At 39.8% G+C, this 15,171-nt stretch overlaps 1 protein-coding gene across 1 annotated transcript; it reads right to left on the reverse strand.

The window, feature by feature from the left end:
- Window positions 1-72: 72 nt before the first annotated feature.
- si:ch73-173p19.2 (V-type proton ATPase 116 kDa subunit a 1) lies at window positions 73-14,264 on the reverse strand. The gene is made up of 20 exons (XM_055881808.1): window positions 14,008-14,264; window positions 12,656-12,734; window positions 12,448-12,545; window positions 10,960-11,088; window positions 10,730-10,842; window positions 10,448-10,574; window positions 10,218-10,300; window positions 10,039-10,132; window positions 7,842-8,054; window positions 7,577-7,727; window positions 6,743-6,876; window positions 6,347-6,507; window positions 6,161-6,254; window positions 5,691-5,809; window positions 5,088-5,295; window positions 4,664-4,768; window positions 4,411-4,488; window positions 3,200-3,317; window positions 2,652-2,823; window positions 73-2,437 (listed from the first exon to the last, which is right to left on the reverse strand). The coding sequence occupies exons 1-20, from the start codon at window positions 14,122-14,124 to the stop codon at window positions 2,353-2,355; spliced, it is 2,478 nt and encodes an 825-aa protein (XP_055737783.1). The 5' UTR covers window positions 14,125-14,264; the 3' UTR covers window positions 73-2,352.
- Window positions 14,265-15,171: the final 907 nt, after the last annotated feature.

Consider the following 15,171-nt stretch of genomic DNA (forward strand, 5'->3'; position numbering starts at 1 on the left):
AAACTGTAACTTAAAGCAGCTACAGCCTCAGTGTTCACAGTAAAACTGTAACTTAAAGCAGCTACAGCCTCAGTGTTCACAGTAAAACTGTAACTTAAAGCGGACACAGCCTCAGTGTTCACTGTAAAACTGTAACTTAAAGCAGCTACAGCCTCAGTGTTCACAGTAAACGAGAGCCGGAAGTTGCACAGAATTTTCACAATGTTCAAGTTTGCGCTCAGCAGACCTGACATTCGCTCAGTGGCCAAAAAAAAGTAGAGGGAACATTGCTTGTAAATGGATGGAACTGACCTCAACACTTAATGTTGTGTAGTAATAATAATAAGCTGTGTGTTATAGTCATGTTGACAGAACTCCTAGGTATTGGCACAAGATCACCTGGTACCATAGAAATAAAATACGATTTATAAATGTCTAATTAACATCTGAAGCGCTTGTGCAGTCAGTCTCTGAGATCACCGTCATAGTCACAACCCTCCTCTTTTTTGCAAAGACAAAGGAACACAGCCATATACTGCAATGCTTAGAATAAACTGTGGCATACATAAGGATGGGAAAGTGCCAGGATACCCACTGTGTCCAGTATGGTTTCACAGCTGTGTTATAGACTTGGTCACTGATAGCTGAATGCACTTGGTCCGCCTTTAGATGGTCGTTAATGTATTTGTTGTGACCATCCTTTTTGAGCTATGAATATGAATGTGCGACTTGATTCTTTAAAATGTTTTATGTAGCTGACAATTGTTATTGGCAATCTCAGTGGCCATGTAGGTCAACTGTTATTCTTCAAGGTAACCAGGGAATCGCCTTTCCTGAAGCGGTTGAAAGGCAATGAAGTGAGCTGAAACCGTATGTGTTTCTCTTCACTGCAAAAGGTGTTTTTTTTACACTGCTTTTCACACTGAATGTTTTTACTTTAACAACTAGCCTAAATATCTCTGCAGATTTAGCCTGCAGTCCATGGTGGTTCCTTCAAGGGAGCATTCTAATGTTGATGTTTAGGTAATGATGCAGTTCTTTCTTCAAATCAAGTTTATTTTATATAGCCCTTCGTACATCAGCTAATATCTCGAAGTGCTGTACAGAAACCCAGCCTAAAACCCCAAACAGCAAGCAATGCAGGTGTAGAAGCACGGTGGACAAGATATTGATCAAATGTAGCACATCCACAACTAACTAATCTATCCACCAAATCTATAGATAAATCTACTCTCTCTAATTTAATCTTTGGCCTATTAGGACCAATTAGTTTATACAAGAAAGTATTTATTTAGCTGAAGGGATTGGGTTCAACTTCCCTTGAACCCAAAGATATACACTATTATTACACTCTTAATATGAAACCTCTTGCAAGGCAACAGATACACTGATTGGTTTGGGATTTGAATTTCAATGCACTAAGCATGTACAAGAAGAATCCCTACAGACAATCACAACAGAATAACATTTCCCTGCTCTATCCCAAGACATTTCACAGATATAAACTGAGCGTACAAAACATTAAGAACACCTGCTCTTTCCAATGACATAGACTGACCAGGTAAATCCATGTGAAAGCTATGATCCCTTATTGATGTCACTTGTTAATTCCACTTCAATCAGTGTAGATGAGACAGGTTAAAGAAGGATTTTTAAGCCTTGAGACAATTGAGACATGGATTGTGTATGTGTGCCATTCAGAGGGTGAATGGGAAAGAAGAAATATTGAAGTGCCTTTGAATGGCGTACGGTAGTAAGTGCCAGGCTCACCGGTTTGTGTCAAGAACTATAACGCTGCTGGGTTTAACACTCAACAGTTTCCCCATGTGTATCAAGAATGGTCCACCACCCAGAGGACATCCATCCAACTTGACACAACTGTGGGAAGCAGTGGAGTCAACATGGGCCAGCATCCCTGTGGAATGCTTTTGAGGCCTTGTATAGTCCATGCCCCGACGAAAAGGGTCAGGGTGCAACTCAATATTAGAAAGGTGTCCTTAATGTTTTGTACACTATTGTTGGATCTAAATGTTGTTCATTGTTTTTTTAATCTAATTCAACTCTTTAGACATTTCCGGAAGTAGATGCTCATCTAAATCTCCTTGTATTTGTGTTCTTTTGGCAATTCTTATGTTGCTGAATGTAGCCTACTTTTAGAACCATGACTGACTAATAATTGTGTGCTGCCATCTTGTGGCAAATGCTGCACCTTGCTTGCACAGATTTTTCATTCCATGGCGACAGTTATAGAGTACGATCTACATACCGAAAACAACTTAATGTGATCAATGACTAACACAAAGACATATCAACATAAACAATAAATGAATATGAGAACGGACTCGTAGCAATAACACGTTTCTCTATCTGAAATCACTGCATGTCTCTCATCCTGTCGAAGGAAAGCGGTGTGAACTTGTACCCAGATCCTTTGTAGAACTTGTTTTGGAATTCAACCCTGTAAAAGACAAATGAGACAGAAAAACATAACCTTTGGAAATATCACTCAAGTGTAATTCACTTGTTATATTCTTTACATCATTGCTGCTTCAGTTGTGTCAATAAGCTCAAGGTCTATACGTGGATGTAGTGCTGCAGAATCCAAAGGCTATATCAGGTGTGTATGTGTGATTGTGCGCATTTGCATGTGTGTTTGTATCGCTTGTCCCTACCAGTGCAGCCGTAGGGCGTGGAGGAAGGCAGAGAGACCCTCCATGACCAGGAGAATGGTGACTGTGAGGACAGCGAAGGCAGCAAAGGTCACTGCCAGCAGAACAGAACCCATCCCCGAGGTGACCCTCAGAGCCACCTGCAGAACCATCTTCCACAGCACCTCAGACAGCTCTACACAGACAACATACACAGGAACATAGAATACAGTTAAATGAATTTGAACATAACAGGTGACGGCAGGTAGCCTAGCAGTTCGGAGCATTGGGCCAGTAACCGAAAGGTCACTGGTTTGAATCCCAGAACCGATTAGTTGAATAGCCTGTTAATGGCCCTTGAGCAGGGCACTTAAGAGCATCTGCTGAATGACTTAAATGTAACTATTTATTTATTTTAAATCCTGGAATGATTGCTATTGAAGTTTACTCTATACACCATCTTATGTCATCCTTTTCACTATGGGGACCAGAAAGTCAAGCGGAGGCAAGGTCATAGCCATAACAGCCACATGGATATAGCTTTTATTGTGTTGTGCAGAATAATACACTACCAGCATGAGCTAGACTGAGAGCCCACAGGCGGAGGTAGGAGGCTGTGTTGGAGATGCAGCCCAGGCAGTACTCGATGGTGTGGATGCCCTGGTACACGAAAATGTCAGCCATACTGACCTGCAATGAGAAAAGGCTTTTTTCACACCAAAGAAAAGTGAAAGACAAAACAGTAGAGATAAAAACCTGGTAAAAATAGTGTGCAGGTGAGGTTGGAAGCCCACAAGTGCTGATATGAAAACCACACCACAAATATAAGTACAAAAACAAACATTTCTTGAAATTAGTTAAACAGCATATTAATTATACATAATGTAGTCAGTATACAAGAAACACTGCGTGTGTGTGTGTGTGTGTGTGTGTGTGTGTGTGTGTGTGTGTGTGTGTGTGTGTGTGTGTGTGTGTGTGTGTGTGTGTGTGTGAGAGAGAGTGAGAGAGTTAGGCTACAGAGGGGATTATTGGGTAGTTTGGTTCATCAGGCTGACCCCCTTTCTTTGCTTGAGTATGGTACCTCTGTATCTGATAGAAAATTGACTATTGGAGATGTAGCAGTAGGGAAGGTGAAGGTTATCGCAGTGTCTTGTGTTATATAGATGGATTTCAGAATGAACCTGGAAGAATCCATTGAAAGGTAAACTGTCTGGAAGGTATGAGTAGTTGTAGATGAAAGTTAATAACTGGTGTACATTAATGTTGTAAATAGACACGATATCGAGTTTATTTAACTACGGTGCAGATGGAGCGAGGTAACTAGAGGAGGCGGCTAGTCTTGTATTTTGCATGATGAGTAATTTGTCTGGGTAGGAGGCATATGTAATGGCCTAATATTACAGGAAATGAGATATGGGTAAATTAAGCTATAGTATAGACTTAGGAAGCAAGCCTGATTAACCAAACCACTAATCTTTCTGATGATACCTACAGTTTTCATCACTTTGCTGCAGACAAATTGAGTATGATCTTTCCAGGATCCCTTTTCATCCCTTAGAACACTAGTGGATGTGACTTGTTCCATTTCATTCCCACCAATTGAGATTCTGGCTCTTTTTCTATTTATTTTTTACAATATTTCTTATTATTGCTATTTAATACAATAAAGTTATATTTTTAACATTTAATGGCATTTGCAAAACACATAACTATGATAAATTACAGAACATATTTTCTGACCATGTATATTTATTTATAAACACTTGTTTTAGAAGTGACTTACCTTCTCTTTCCTGCTATCTGAAGCCTCTTGGTTGGAGATCCCAAAAACCTGCATGGGAAGCTTGTTTGTTGAGGGCTTCTGTTGGAATCATTATATTAATTTTCATAAAAATATGTATTTTAATGCAGTTATATAAGCAAGAACAGTCACTTACAGTGTACACATTGACATAAAAAAACAGCCTTGTCAATCCAATACTTTTGATCACAAACGTCTACTTTTAAAATGCATTATTCTAATCTAGTTGACTTACCAGCTTTGATAGCTTGTGTTTTCTATACAAGAGCAGGGGCTTGGCAAACAGTAGCCAAGGCACCATAAGCACAGCAACAACCACCAGAAATATTTGCACAGGTCTCTGTATAATAAAATGTTTAGAAATGAGAAAATTACAGTTTTTGCTTGGAACTTAATGCATAGCCAGGTTTATGTTGCGTCTGGGCATCTATCATTTTTTTGTGTCCAAATGCATACATTAAATTGAAACAATTTCTGTGTTTTCCTTGGATGAAAAACATGATTACATTATGTCACTTAGCAGAGTATTCTATCCAAAGGTCTTAAAGCACAGTGAGTGCATACATTTGAGTATGTATATGTGTTCCAATCTGGGAAATGAACCGGCAAATTATATTTTAAGAACCCATGACATTTTAGGTTGAAGAAACCCATTGTACCTGTGTTCTGTAAAGTACAGTGCCCTCAGAGCTGTAGTCAAAGAGTATCATGTTGATGAAGAGGAGCAGGATGCTAGGAGCAGATTCAGACTTCATCACTACACACCACTTGTAGAGGATGAGGAAGATCAGGTATCCAAACAGAGAGAGCATGAAAATCACCTCTGGAATGAACTGCAACGCAACATCCTTTAAGTTTCTGAAGAATCTGCAATGAAACGATACAGTTGGAGGCAATCAGTTGGCACTACATTTTAAGTGACAGTGTACTGGTTTATCTTTAACAATGCTGTACAGTGTTTTTGTAAGTACTGTAGTTCTCCTGGCAAAAATACATGTACTTTTCTTTATTACCCTGTTACTCTTACATGTAATTATCACAGTGATATTCCTGCCTCTGTGTTAGTATTAAGGGCTTGCCAAACAGGAAGCGGCGACAGAGTTTCCTATTCACTTTCAAAGGAGCTAGGCGGGGGTGGAATTATATCCAGGAGGAGTAGTCGGCGGTGCTCGTGAAAGCCACCTGGCGGAGAAAATAGGAATCTGCTCTATTTTGGCGAACTTGGGGAGTTTCGCTTCCTGTCTGGAAAGCACTTTACTTACATGTAGTTCACCAGACTCAGAGTGACTCCAAAGAGCATGTGGGCCACTCCCATGATAACAGACATCTTCATCTTGTAAGAGTTCAGGAACGACAGCTTATTCGATGCAATATTCCAAATCTGTATCAGACATCAGTTTGAAATAGAAAAAGTTGGATCAGGTTACATTGTATATAAGATCATCTTTAATTAAAAAAGTTAAGTAACTGCATCCCAGCTGGTTAATAACTTAATACTCAAGCATTTATAATACACAATAAAATAAAATGCACAAAAGAAACAAAACCCAGATTAAAATACACTGAAGGAAAGCCCACCTTACTGAGTAGCAGAGAAAAGCACTTTTCATGACATGATATGAACAGTAACACAATGCTGTTCACTTTTTTTCACAACTGCAAATAGAGATAAATATATTTGACACTTTGCCCTCAAATCTATGTGGGGTTAGAAGAGTTTGCACACACTAACCGGGTCAACACCAAATGGGTAGGGATTGCCAGAGTAGACTCCAGACACCAGGGGGTCCAGATGAAGATGGCCAGAGTCATGCAACGTGTCATTACTGGGGAGAAAGAACAAAACAAACAATTTACATTCTTATTCCATCTCATTTGTTACAATACTATTACAGCTTTAATAAAGGAGGAAACTCACGTCCACGGTCCGTGTGGATGGAACATGGGTCGGACGCTCCACGAGGATCCAAAGATGTTGAAGGACTTGGAGAAGCAGTCGTTGTAGATGAGGCCAGTGTATATGGAGAAGAGGCCCATCAGGAATATAATGTAGCGTCCATCCACCAGCATGTCAATCAGCTGCAGGGACGAGTAACTAACGTTACAGTCAAAACAATACACCGCATTGTCTTTCAATGTAACACCCTCATTTAAAAAAAAAAAAAAAATGTTTCCACTAACATTTTGTACAACATCACATTTACAGCTTCAAAAGTTGACTTTTCACTAGTGGCACTTAAACAACACAATTGACTTGACATATACTATTCATCCTCAGGGCTCAGACCATCCTCTGACAGAGTGCTTTTCATACCTCGTTCTTCAGCTTCCTGAAGTGTTCTTGGTGTAGGATCAGCCATAAAGCGAGCAGAGTCATGACGAGACCGTGACCACAGTCTCCAAACATGACCGCAAACAGGAAGGGGAAGGTCACCATGGTGTATGGAGCTGAAAAGATATCACATTCGAACAGGATTTCAATAGTTGTGATCTCTGCCAAAACGACTTGAGGGACTTCTCTTATTCTTTACAATATTACCAACAGCTTAAAAAGGAAACAAACAAAGGCTAATCAGATCTGGGTCAGTCACATTGTGTCATTAAGGGATCCTGAGTGGCGCAGCGGTCTAAGGCACTGCATTACAGTGCTAGAGGCATCACTACAGACCGGGTTCAATCCCAAGCTGTATCACAACCGGCCGTGATCGGGAGTCCCATAGGGCGGCGCACAATTCGCCCAGCGTCGTCCGGGTTAGTGGAGGGTTTGGCCTGGGTAGGCCGTCATTGTAAATAAGAATTTGTTCTTAACTGACTTGCCTAATTTAAAAAAATGTCAAATACTTCTAAATACACACGTAGGATCTTAATTTGCTACAGCAGGAAAATAATCCTGCAGCAACAGGAAATGTGGATTGTAACGAATGAAAATGTTTGTAGAGGTAGATACATTTTTCAAGAAGGAAAATCAAGTCTGAAATTTTTATGTGGAAATTACAAACTTCAGAAGCCTTTTAATCCTCAAATACACTACAAGTTTTACAGTTCCTGCATTGCAGGAATGTTCTCCTGCAACAGGGTGATCAAATGGAAGTCCCCAAAGTGCACACTCCAATGTAAATCAAGCGCACACAGGAGATAGTGTTGTTACCTGGGTTTATTTCCTGATAGTTGCCGACCCCATAGGCATCAATGATGCTCTGGAAACCTGAGGTAAATGAGTTAACCCTGTTGAATGTTGGGGGTGTCTGCTGGGTTTGGATTCTGTTCACGACGGGGCTAAGACTGGAGCCGCTCTGCTCCTAATGTTAAAAGAGCACCAACACACAGAAAGATAAACACACTCAGTTCATTTAAAAAAAATCTGCATGTACACCCTGAATGCTGAGTCATTTAAGCAAGTTTGGGAGACTTACTGATCCATGTATCAGTGCAGTGTGCACAGAGTTTAGGTCAGACACTGGACACCAAATCTCAGCAACAATCAGCTTCTGTGTGATGTCTATGTTACACAGGTTCAATGTGTAATAGATGGCCTTCATCTTCTTTACTTTAGTGGTCCACTCCTGGAGGTTGGCTGCTGCTGCAGTCAGGACAGTCGCACGGAACTCCTCTGTCCTCTTCAGGACCTGACAGAAGATTAATGACCAGAAAGAAAAGTGTTTTGTTTTCTTCAATCCCTCTAACCTCTTATTTAAAATATTGTTCTACTTCCATCTGTGACATTACATTAGGACTAATTAAAGCAGGATAGCGAAAGTCCTGACATATTACTGACATTTAATGTACAGTTGAAGTCGAAAGTTTACGTACACCTTATCCAAATACATTTAAACTCAGTTTTTCCACAATTCCTGACATTTAATCCGAGTAAAAATTCCAGTTAGGATCACCACTTTATTTTAAGAATGTGAAATGTCAGAATAATAGTAGAGAGAATTATTTATTTCAGATGTATTTCTTTCATCACATTCCCAGTGAAAGTTTACATACACTCAATTAGTACTTGGTAGCTTAGCCTTTGTTTAACTTGGGTCAAACGTTTCGGGTAGCCTTCCACAATAAGTTGGGTTAATTTTGGCACATTCCTCCGGACAGAGCTGGTGTAACTGAGGCAAGTTTGTAGGCCTCCTTGCTCGCACACGCTTTTTCAGTTCTGCCCACAAATTTTCCATAGGATTGAGGTCAGGGCTTTGTGATGGCCACTCTAATACCTTGATTTTGTTTCCCTTAAGCTATTTTGCCACAACTTTGGAAGTATGCTTGAGGTCATTGTCCATTTGGAAGACCCATTTGCGACCAAGCTTTAACTTCCTGACTGATGTCTTGAGATGTTGCTTCAATATATCCTCATAATTTTCCTCTCTCATGATGCCATCTATTTTGTGAAGTGCACCTGTCCCTCCTGCAGAAAAGCACCCCCACAACATGATGCTGCCACCCCCATGCTTCACGGTTGGGATGGGTTCTTCAGCTCACAAGCCTCCCCCTTTTTCCTCCAAACATAACGATGGCCATTATGGCCAAACAGTTCTATTTTTGTTTCATCAAACCAGTGGACATTTCTCCAAAAATTATGATTGTTGTCCCCATGTGCAGTTGCAAACTGTAGTCTGGCTTTTTTATGGCCGTTTTGGAGCAGTGGCTTCTTCCTTGCTGAGCGGCCTTTCAGGTTATGTCGATATAGGTCTTGTTTTACTGTGGATATAGATACTTTTGTACCCGTTTCCTCCAGCATCTTCACAAGGTACTTGCTGTTGTTCTAGGATTGATTTGCACTTTTCGCACCAAAGTACGTTAATCTCTAGGAGACAGAACTTTTGACGGCTGCGTGGTCCCATGGTGTTTATACTTGCATACTATTGTTTGTACAGATGAACGTGGTACATTCAGGTGTTTAGAAATTGCTCCCAAGGATGAACCAGACTTGTGGAGGTCTACAATTTTTTTTCTGAGGTCTTGGTTTGATTTTCCCACGATGTCAAGCAAAGAGACACTGAGTTTGAAGGTAGGCCTTGAAATACATCCTCAGGTACACCTCCAATTGACTCAAATGATGTCAATTAGCTTATCAGAAGCTTCTAAAGCCATGACGTCATTTTATGGCTTTTTCCAAGCTGTTTAAAGGCACAGTCAACTTAGTGTATGTAAACTCCTGACCCACTGGAATTGTGATACTGTGAATTTTAAGTGAAATAATCTGTCTGTAAACAAATGTTGGAAACATTACTTGTGTCATGCACAAAGTAGTCCTAACCGACTTGCCAAAACTATAGTTTGTTAACAAGAAATTTGTGGAGTGGTTGAAAAGCGAGTTTTAATGACTCCAACCTAAGTGTATGTAATGTAGTGTATGTAAACTTCCCACTTCACCTGTATGTATTAGCATGCGTACCTTTATTTAACTAGGTAAGTCAATTAAGAACACATTTTTATTTACAATGATGGCCTAACCCGGCCAAACCCTAACGACGCTGGGCCAATTGTGTGCTGCCCTATCACGGACGGTTGTGATACAGCCTGGAATCGAACCAGGGTCTGTAGTGATGCCTTAGACTGCTGTGCCGTTCGGGAGCAACTTCATTGTCAAAGGATTCTATAATGAACTTTTACCAATCGAAGGTCTTCGATGCGTGTGTTGGCGTTTGTTCTCATTTCCTTTCTTGCGTACGCATTGTTGGGACATGGATACATGCTGGCATGAAACCTGAAGTAGAACATAATATTAATATTTTTTGCTAATTTACTTATTTTCAAGGCTTTTGACATACTCAAGGGATCTTTTCACTCACCCATCACATAGCTTTCTGATCTTTCCTCTGATCTGGTCTCCTTGGACAAATACTACGAACACATCCTTCTTCACTGGATCCTCCTGTGAGCATAAAACAATGTTTGGTTACTCAACACGCATCTGCAATTATAAGCTAATGAACAACCTTTTTGTTTAATGGTTGTTTGCCTTTAAATAGAGGAGATCCTTATGTTTGAACATGTGCTTTTTAGTGAACCATTTCCTTACAGCCATGTTCTCCTCCTCATGGGGCTTGATTTCAGCATGGCGGAGGACAAAGTTTCCATGAAACAGTCGCCACAGGATCTTTTCGAAGGCAGGGAAACGTTCATGCTTGATGACTCCTGCAACAAACCTGCCATGGGGATAGAAGAGGAAGGCATCAAATACTTTACTTGGTTATCTGATGTCTCTACAACCTGATAGCAACCTGAAAATGGTGGTGACCCCTACTTTAAACCAATTCCAGTGTTTTTTTTGTGGTTAGCCTAACTTGGGCTAATAATTCACCCAAGTTTCAGGGGTCCGTTGGTGCTGGTGTAACTGGTGCGTCGGCTTGTCACCCTGGAAGAGTACACCGAGTCTTCAGAAGGAAGCTCAGAGATGGAAAGCTGGGACTCAGCCTATAGGTACAACATGAGAAGAAACAGGACTGTTTATGCTATCATTCTTTATAACATTCTTCTTTCCATCCCAGTATTTGTTAGGAGGACATAAGTCAAATGCAGTCAGTCATTTACCTCCTCAAAAAAGTCATCAGTCATCTGCAGGAGATGGTTGATCTCCATTAGTTGAGTGAAGTTCTGCCTGAGGGTGTCTCGGTTCGAGTTGATCTCCTTCAGCTCCTGCTCCAGTTTATCAAAGATAGACTGTAACATACATGGAGAAAAAGGGGATCCCAACATGAGTTTATTGTGTTAAACGGTAGTCATTGGACTAACTTGGTATAAACCAGTTACATTAACATAACTAGCCTACTGGGTTTGCTGCACTCATTATGTCTAGGGGTCTTAGGCCCAGCTACATGGTCTGTAACCTGACTCGTTATGTCTAGGGGTCTTAGGCCTAGCTACATGATCTGTAACCTGACTCGTTATGTCTAGGGGTCTTAGGCCTAGCTACATGATCTGTAACCTGACTCGTTATGTCTAGGGGTCTTAGGCCTTGCTACATGGTCTGTAACCTGACTCGTTATGTCTAGGGGTCTTAGGCCTAGCTACATGATCTGTAACCTGACTCGTTATGTCTAGGGGTCTTAGGCCTAGCTACATGGTCTGTAACCTGACTCGTTATGTCTAAGGGTCTTAGGCCTAGCTACATGATCTGTAACCTGACTCGTTATGTCTAGGGGTCTTAGGCCTAGCTACATGATCTGTAACCTGACTCGTTATGTCTAAGGGTCTTAGGCCTAGCTACATGGTCTGTAACCTGACTCGTTATGTCTAGGGGTCTTAGGTACAGCTACATGGTCTGTAACCTGACTCATTATGTCTAGGGGTCTTAGGTACAGCTACATGATCTGTAACCTGACTCGTTATGTCTAGGGGTCTTAGGCCTAGCTACATGGTCTGTAACCTGACTCGTTATGTCTAGGGGTCTTAGGCCTAGCTACATGGTCTGTAACCTGATTTGATGTGTGCATAAATGTGAGACATAAGCATACGCGACCAGGTGTTCAGTGCTTGTGCCCAGAAGACAGTCACCTTACCTGAGGTCCAGGGCCAGCTCAGCCATGACTCCCATCATTGGCCAGTCCAACCAGATTAATATCCGTTCAAAGTGGTGACCCAAAGTAAATATATACAAAAAGAAAACTACAAAGAGGCATGCCTAAACTAAAGAGGTGAACCAACACAAAACAACTCCAAACAAGCCGAGAGGCCTCTCGTCACGCATTGCCAATCAATCCTGATTGGCACCACCTGTAGTGCTTATCAAGGCTTCCTGGTAGAGCACAGACCGTGACCTGGTTGCTGCTGCCACCTGGGGATGAAGTGTGGAAGTGCATCCTGGTAGTGCGTTTGTCTATGTCCTAACACTAACCTTCCTCCCATACCATAACATGAATTAAGCTAGACTTTAACATACATGGAGAAAGGCGGATTGCAAAATGAGTTTATTGTATTAAATGGTTGTCATTGGCCTAACTTGGTATAAACAAGTTACATCAAACTAATGATGACACAGCTGGGAAAGAAGCCGACCAACTATGAGAGCAAGCGTCTTACCTCTAAATCCAGAACATCTCGTGGAAAAGGTATTGTCTCACTGGTAAAGTCTGCTGGGATGGGGATGTTTGATTTGACAACCTCATTTTCCAAGAACCCTAGTAGAAATGAGCCCAATGTTTAGAGAGGGGATTTTCTAGGTATTTATTTAGAAGGGGCATTTGTCCAGACTCCTATTTAAATCTTCCTTTAAAAACCACATACTTACGAAGAATTCTCTCCATCTCCTCACATTTCTTCACCTCCTTCACAAATCTGCGCTGAAAGGCGACTGTTCCAGGATTTAGCTAAAACATATGAAAATATATACTTAAATTGGTTGACATGTGTTAGGTGTTAGTAGCCTCAGTTGCAGTTCACATAATGATTTCAGTGTAAACTATTTTCTCATATTCTGTGTGAAGTGTTTACCTTCAATAGAAAACAAAAACTCACACTGAACTAAGTACTGTAACCAAACTGAATTGAAGTTCTCATCTACAGATCTAAACTCAGCCTCCCCTCCCACCACATAAATTATCAATCGCGTTCTAATACGATCAGTTATGTAATTGCATTAAAGTAAGTATGCGTAAAAGTAACCGTTTGTTTTTGCATGGTGAACGTGTAATTGTTGGTTTGTGCACAAACATAATGAAATATTTTTGTGAAGTCTTTTTACAGGCAAAATATATTAACCTTAATGTGAGAGGGGGAATCAATAGACCTACACATGTAAAACACAGTATCTCCATGTTTCACATGTTATTTGTCATTAGAACGCACAAGAATTTGGATGGGTTCAACTTTTTCCTTTAATGATTCTATATTATTTCAACTTACAGTGTTAATGACTCTATATTATTACAACTTACAGTGTTAATGACTCTATATTATTTCAACTTACAGTGTTAATGACTCTATATTATTTCAACTTACAGTGTTAATGACTCTATATTATTTCAACTTACAGTGTTAATGACTCTATATTATTACAACTTACCGTACAGTGTTAATGACTCTATATTATTTCAACTTACAGTGTTAATGACTCTATATTATTTCAACTTACAGTGTTAATGACTCTATATTATTTCAACTAACAGTGTTAATGACTCTATATTATTTCAACTAACAGTGTTAATGACTCTATATTATTTCAACTAACAGTGTTAATGACTCTATATTATGTCAACTTACAGCAACGTGTCAATATTAAGCCAGTGTACATGGTGGAATCAATATGTATTAGACTGGCATGCAATTAAATGGATTTGACCTTCATACCTTTAGCCATACTGTGCTCGGTTTAATACGGGCTATTTCAACTACAAAGGTCTGTGTTTATTTTGTTAACTTCTACTAATACCCAATACTTGAAAAATATTGAAAAAGTCATACTATAAAAGGGTTAGACGAGTAGCCTCAAATGTAAAGAACTTTCCGTTAACATAGTTTAGTTACTATAGTACGTACCACATTTCCATACGTTTTCCTGGAAACGTGGTTGTTTTGACTCACTTCTTTAAATTGCACCAGTCCTAGATGCCCTAGCTCATTGATGCAGTTGTTTTTACTCACATCTTTAAATTGCACCAGTCCTAGATGCCCTAGCTCATTGATGCAGTTGTGAGCTGACTCAGTTTGGAAAAACAGCTGGACAAGACACATCTCTTCACTCCGAAAAAAGGAATCCATATTTTGGTCAAACTTGTCCTGATTTGCCTTAGGTAATACTATAACAAAACCATGTGTTGTGCTCTTGGAATAAGAACATTCACAGCAAGCACATCACAATTCTGAAACAGGCTAGACTACCCTTCAATGTTTCTTTTGAAGGGCAGTCCAAACATGAAATGGAAAGAGCGGTTGCGTCATCAGGATCAATAATGACACTGCTGCTGTGGTACTCACCAACACCACATGATATACTGTGCCGTATAAGGGCTGAGTGAGCCATAGAGATTAGCCATTTAATAAGCCATTGAATAAGTAAGCCATGTTATAAACCACGTTATAAACCATGTTATAAGCCATGTTATAAACCACGTTATAAACCATGTTATAAGCCATGTTATAAGCCATGTTATAAACCATGTTATAAGCCATGTTATAAACCATGTTATAAGCCATGTTATAAGCCATGTTATAAACCATGTTATAAACCATGTTATAAACCATGTTATAAGCCATGTTATAAGCCATGTTATAAACCATGTTATAAGCCATGTTATAAACCATGGTCAAAATCATGTTATAAGCCTCTAGTGAGGCTACTCTTGAGGCAAACTGCTACTGAAAGACAGTGCCATAATAATCAGTGTTTTTAATATAAAGACAGTGCCATAATAATCAGTGTTTTTAATATAAAGACAGTACCATAATAATCAGTGTGTTTAATATAAAGACAGTGTCATAATAATCAGTGTTTAGAATGTAAAGCTTTTTAGAAATGGTATAATTGTGAATCTGGGATATAATTTGTTAATTAAGAATAACATGACTTGGAAATAATCATGAACATGGATTGGTAAAATCTATATCCGTATTCTCCATCTGCCAGATATAGGCTACCCCTTCTTTTCTGATCTGTGTAAAAGAGCACATAAGGCCTGCATTTGAAGATTTTTTTTTATTTTTAAGAAAAAATAATTGTAATAATTCTAATTTCTTTAGGCTTAATTGTCTTAATTTCCATGTTACAAAATACAGTTTAGATTTAGGCTGTAACCTCCGCCTGGTCTC

Source organism: Salvelinus fontinalis, chromosome 25 (genome assembly GCF_029448725.1).
Source record: "Salvelinus fontinalis isolate EN_2023a chromosome 25, ASM2944872v1, whole genome shotgun sequence".
NCBI classification, from domain to species: domain Eukaryota; kingdom Metazoa; phylum Chordata; class Actinopteri; order Salmoniformes; family Salmonidae; genus Salvelinus; species Salvelinus fontinalis.

Bases quoted from the DNA above. Each gene is read 5' to 3' on its own strand.
- si:ch73-173p19.2 (XM_055881808.1), bottom strand. From the start codon at position 14,124: ATGGATTCCTTTTTTCGGAGTGAAGAGATGTGTCTTGTCCAGCTGTTT. The intron at 12,735-14,007 runs GTGAGTAAAAAC...CATATGTTTTAG, and splicing joins GACTGGTGCAATTTAAAGAT to CTAAATCCTGGAACAGTCGC. The intron at 6,877-7,576 runs GTAACAACACTA...ATATCTTTTCAG, and splicing joins CTATCAGGAAATAAACCCAG to CTCCATACACCATGGTGACC.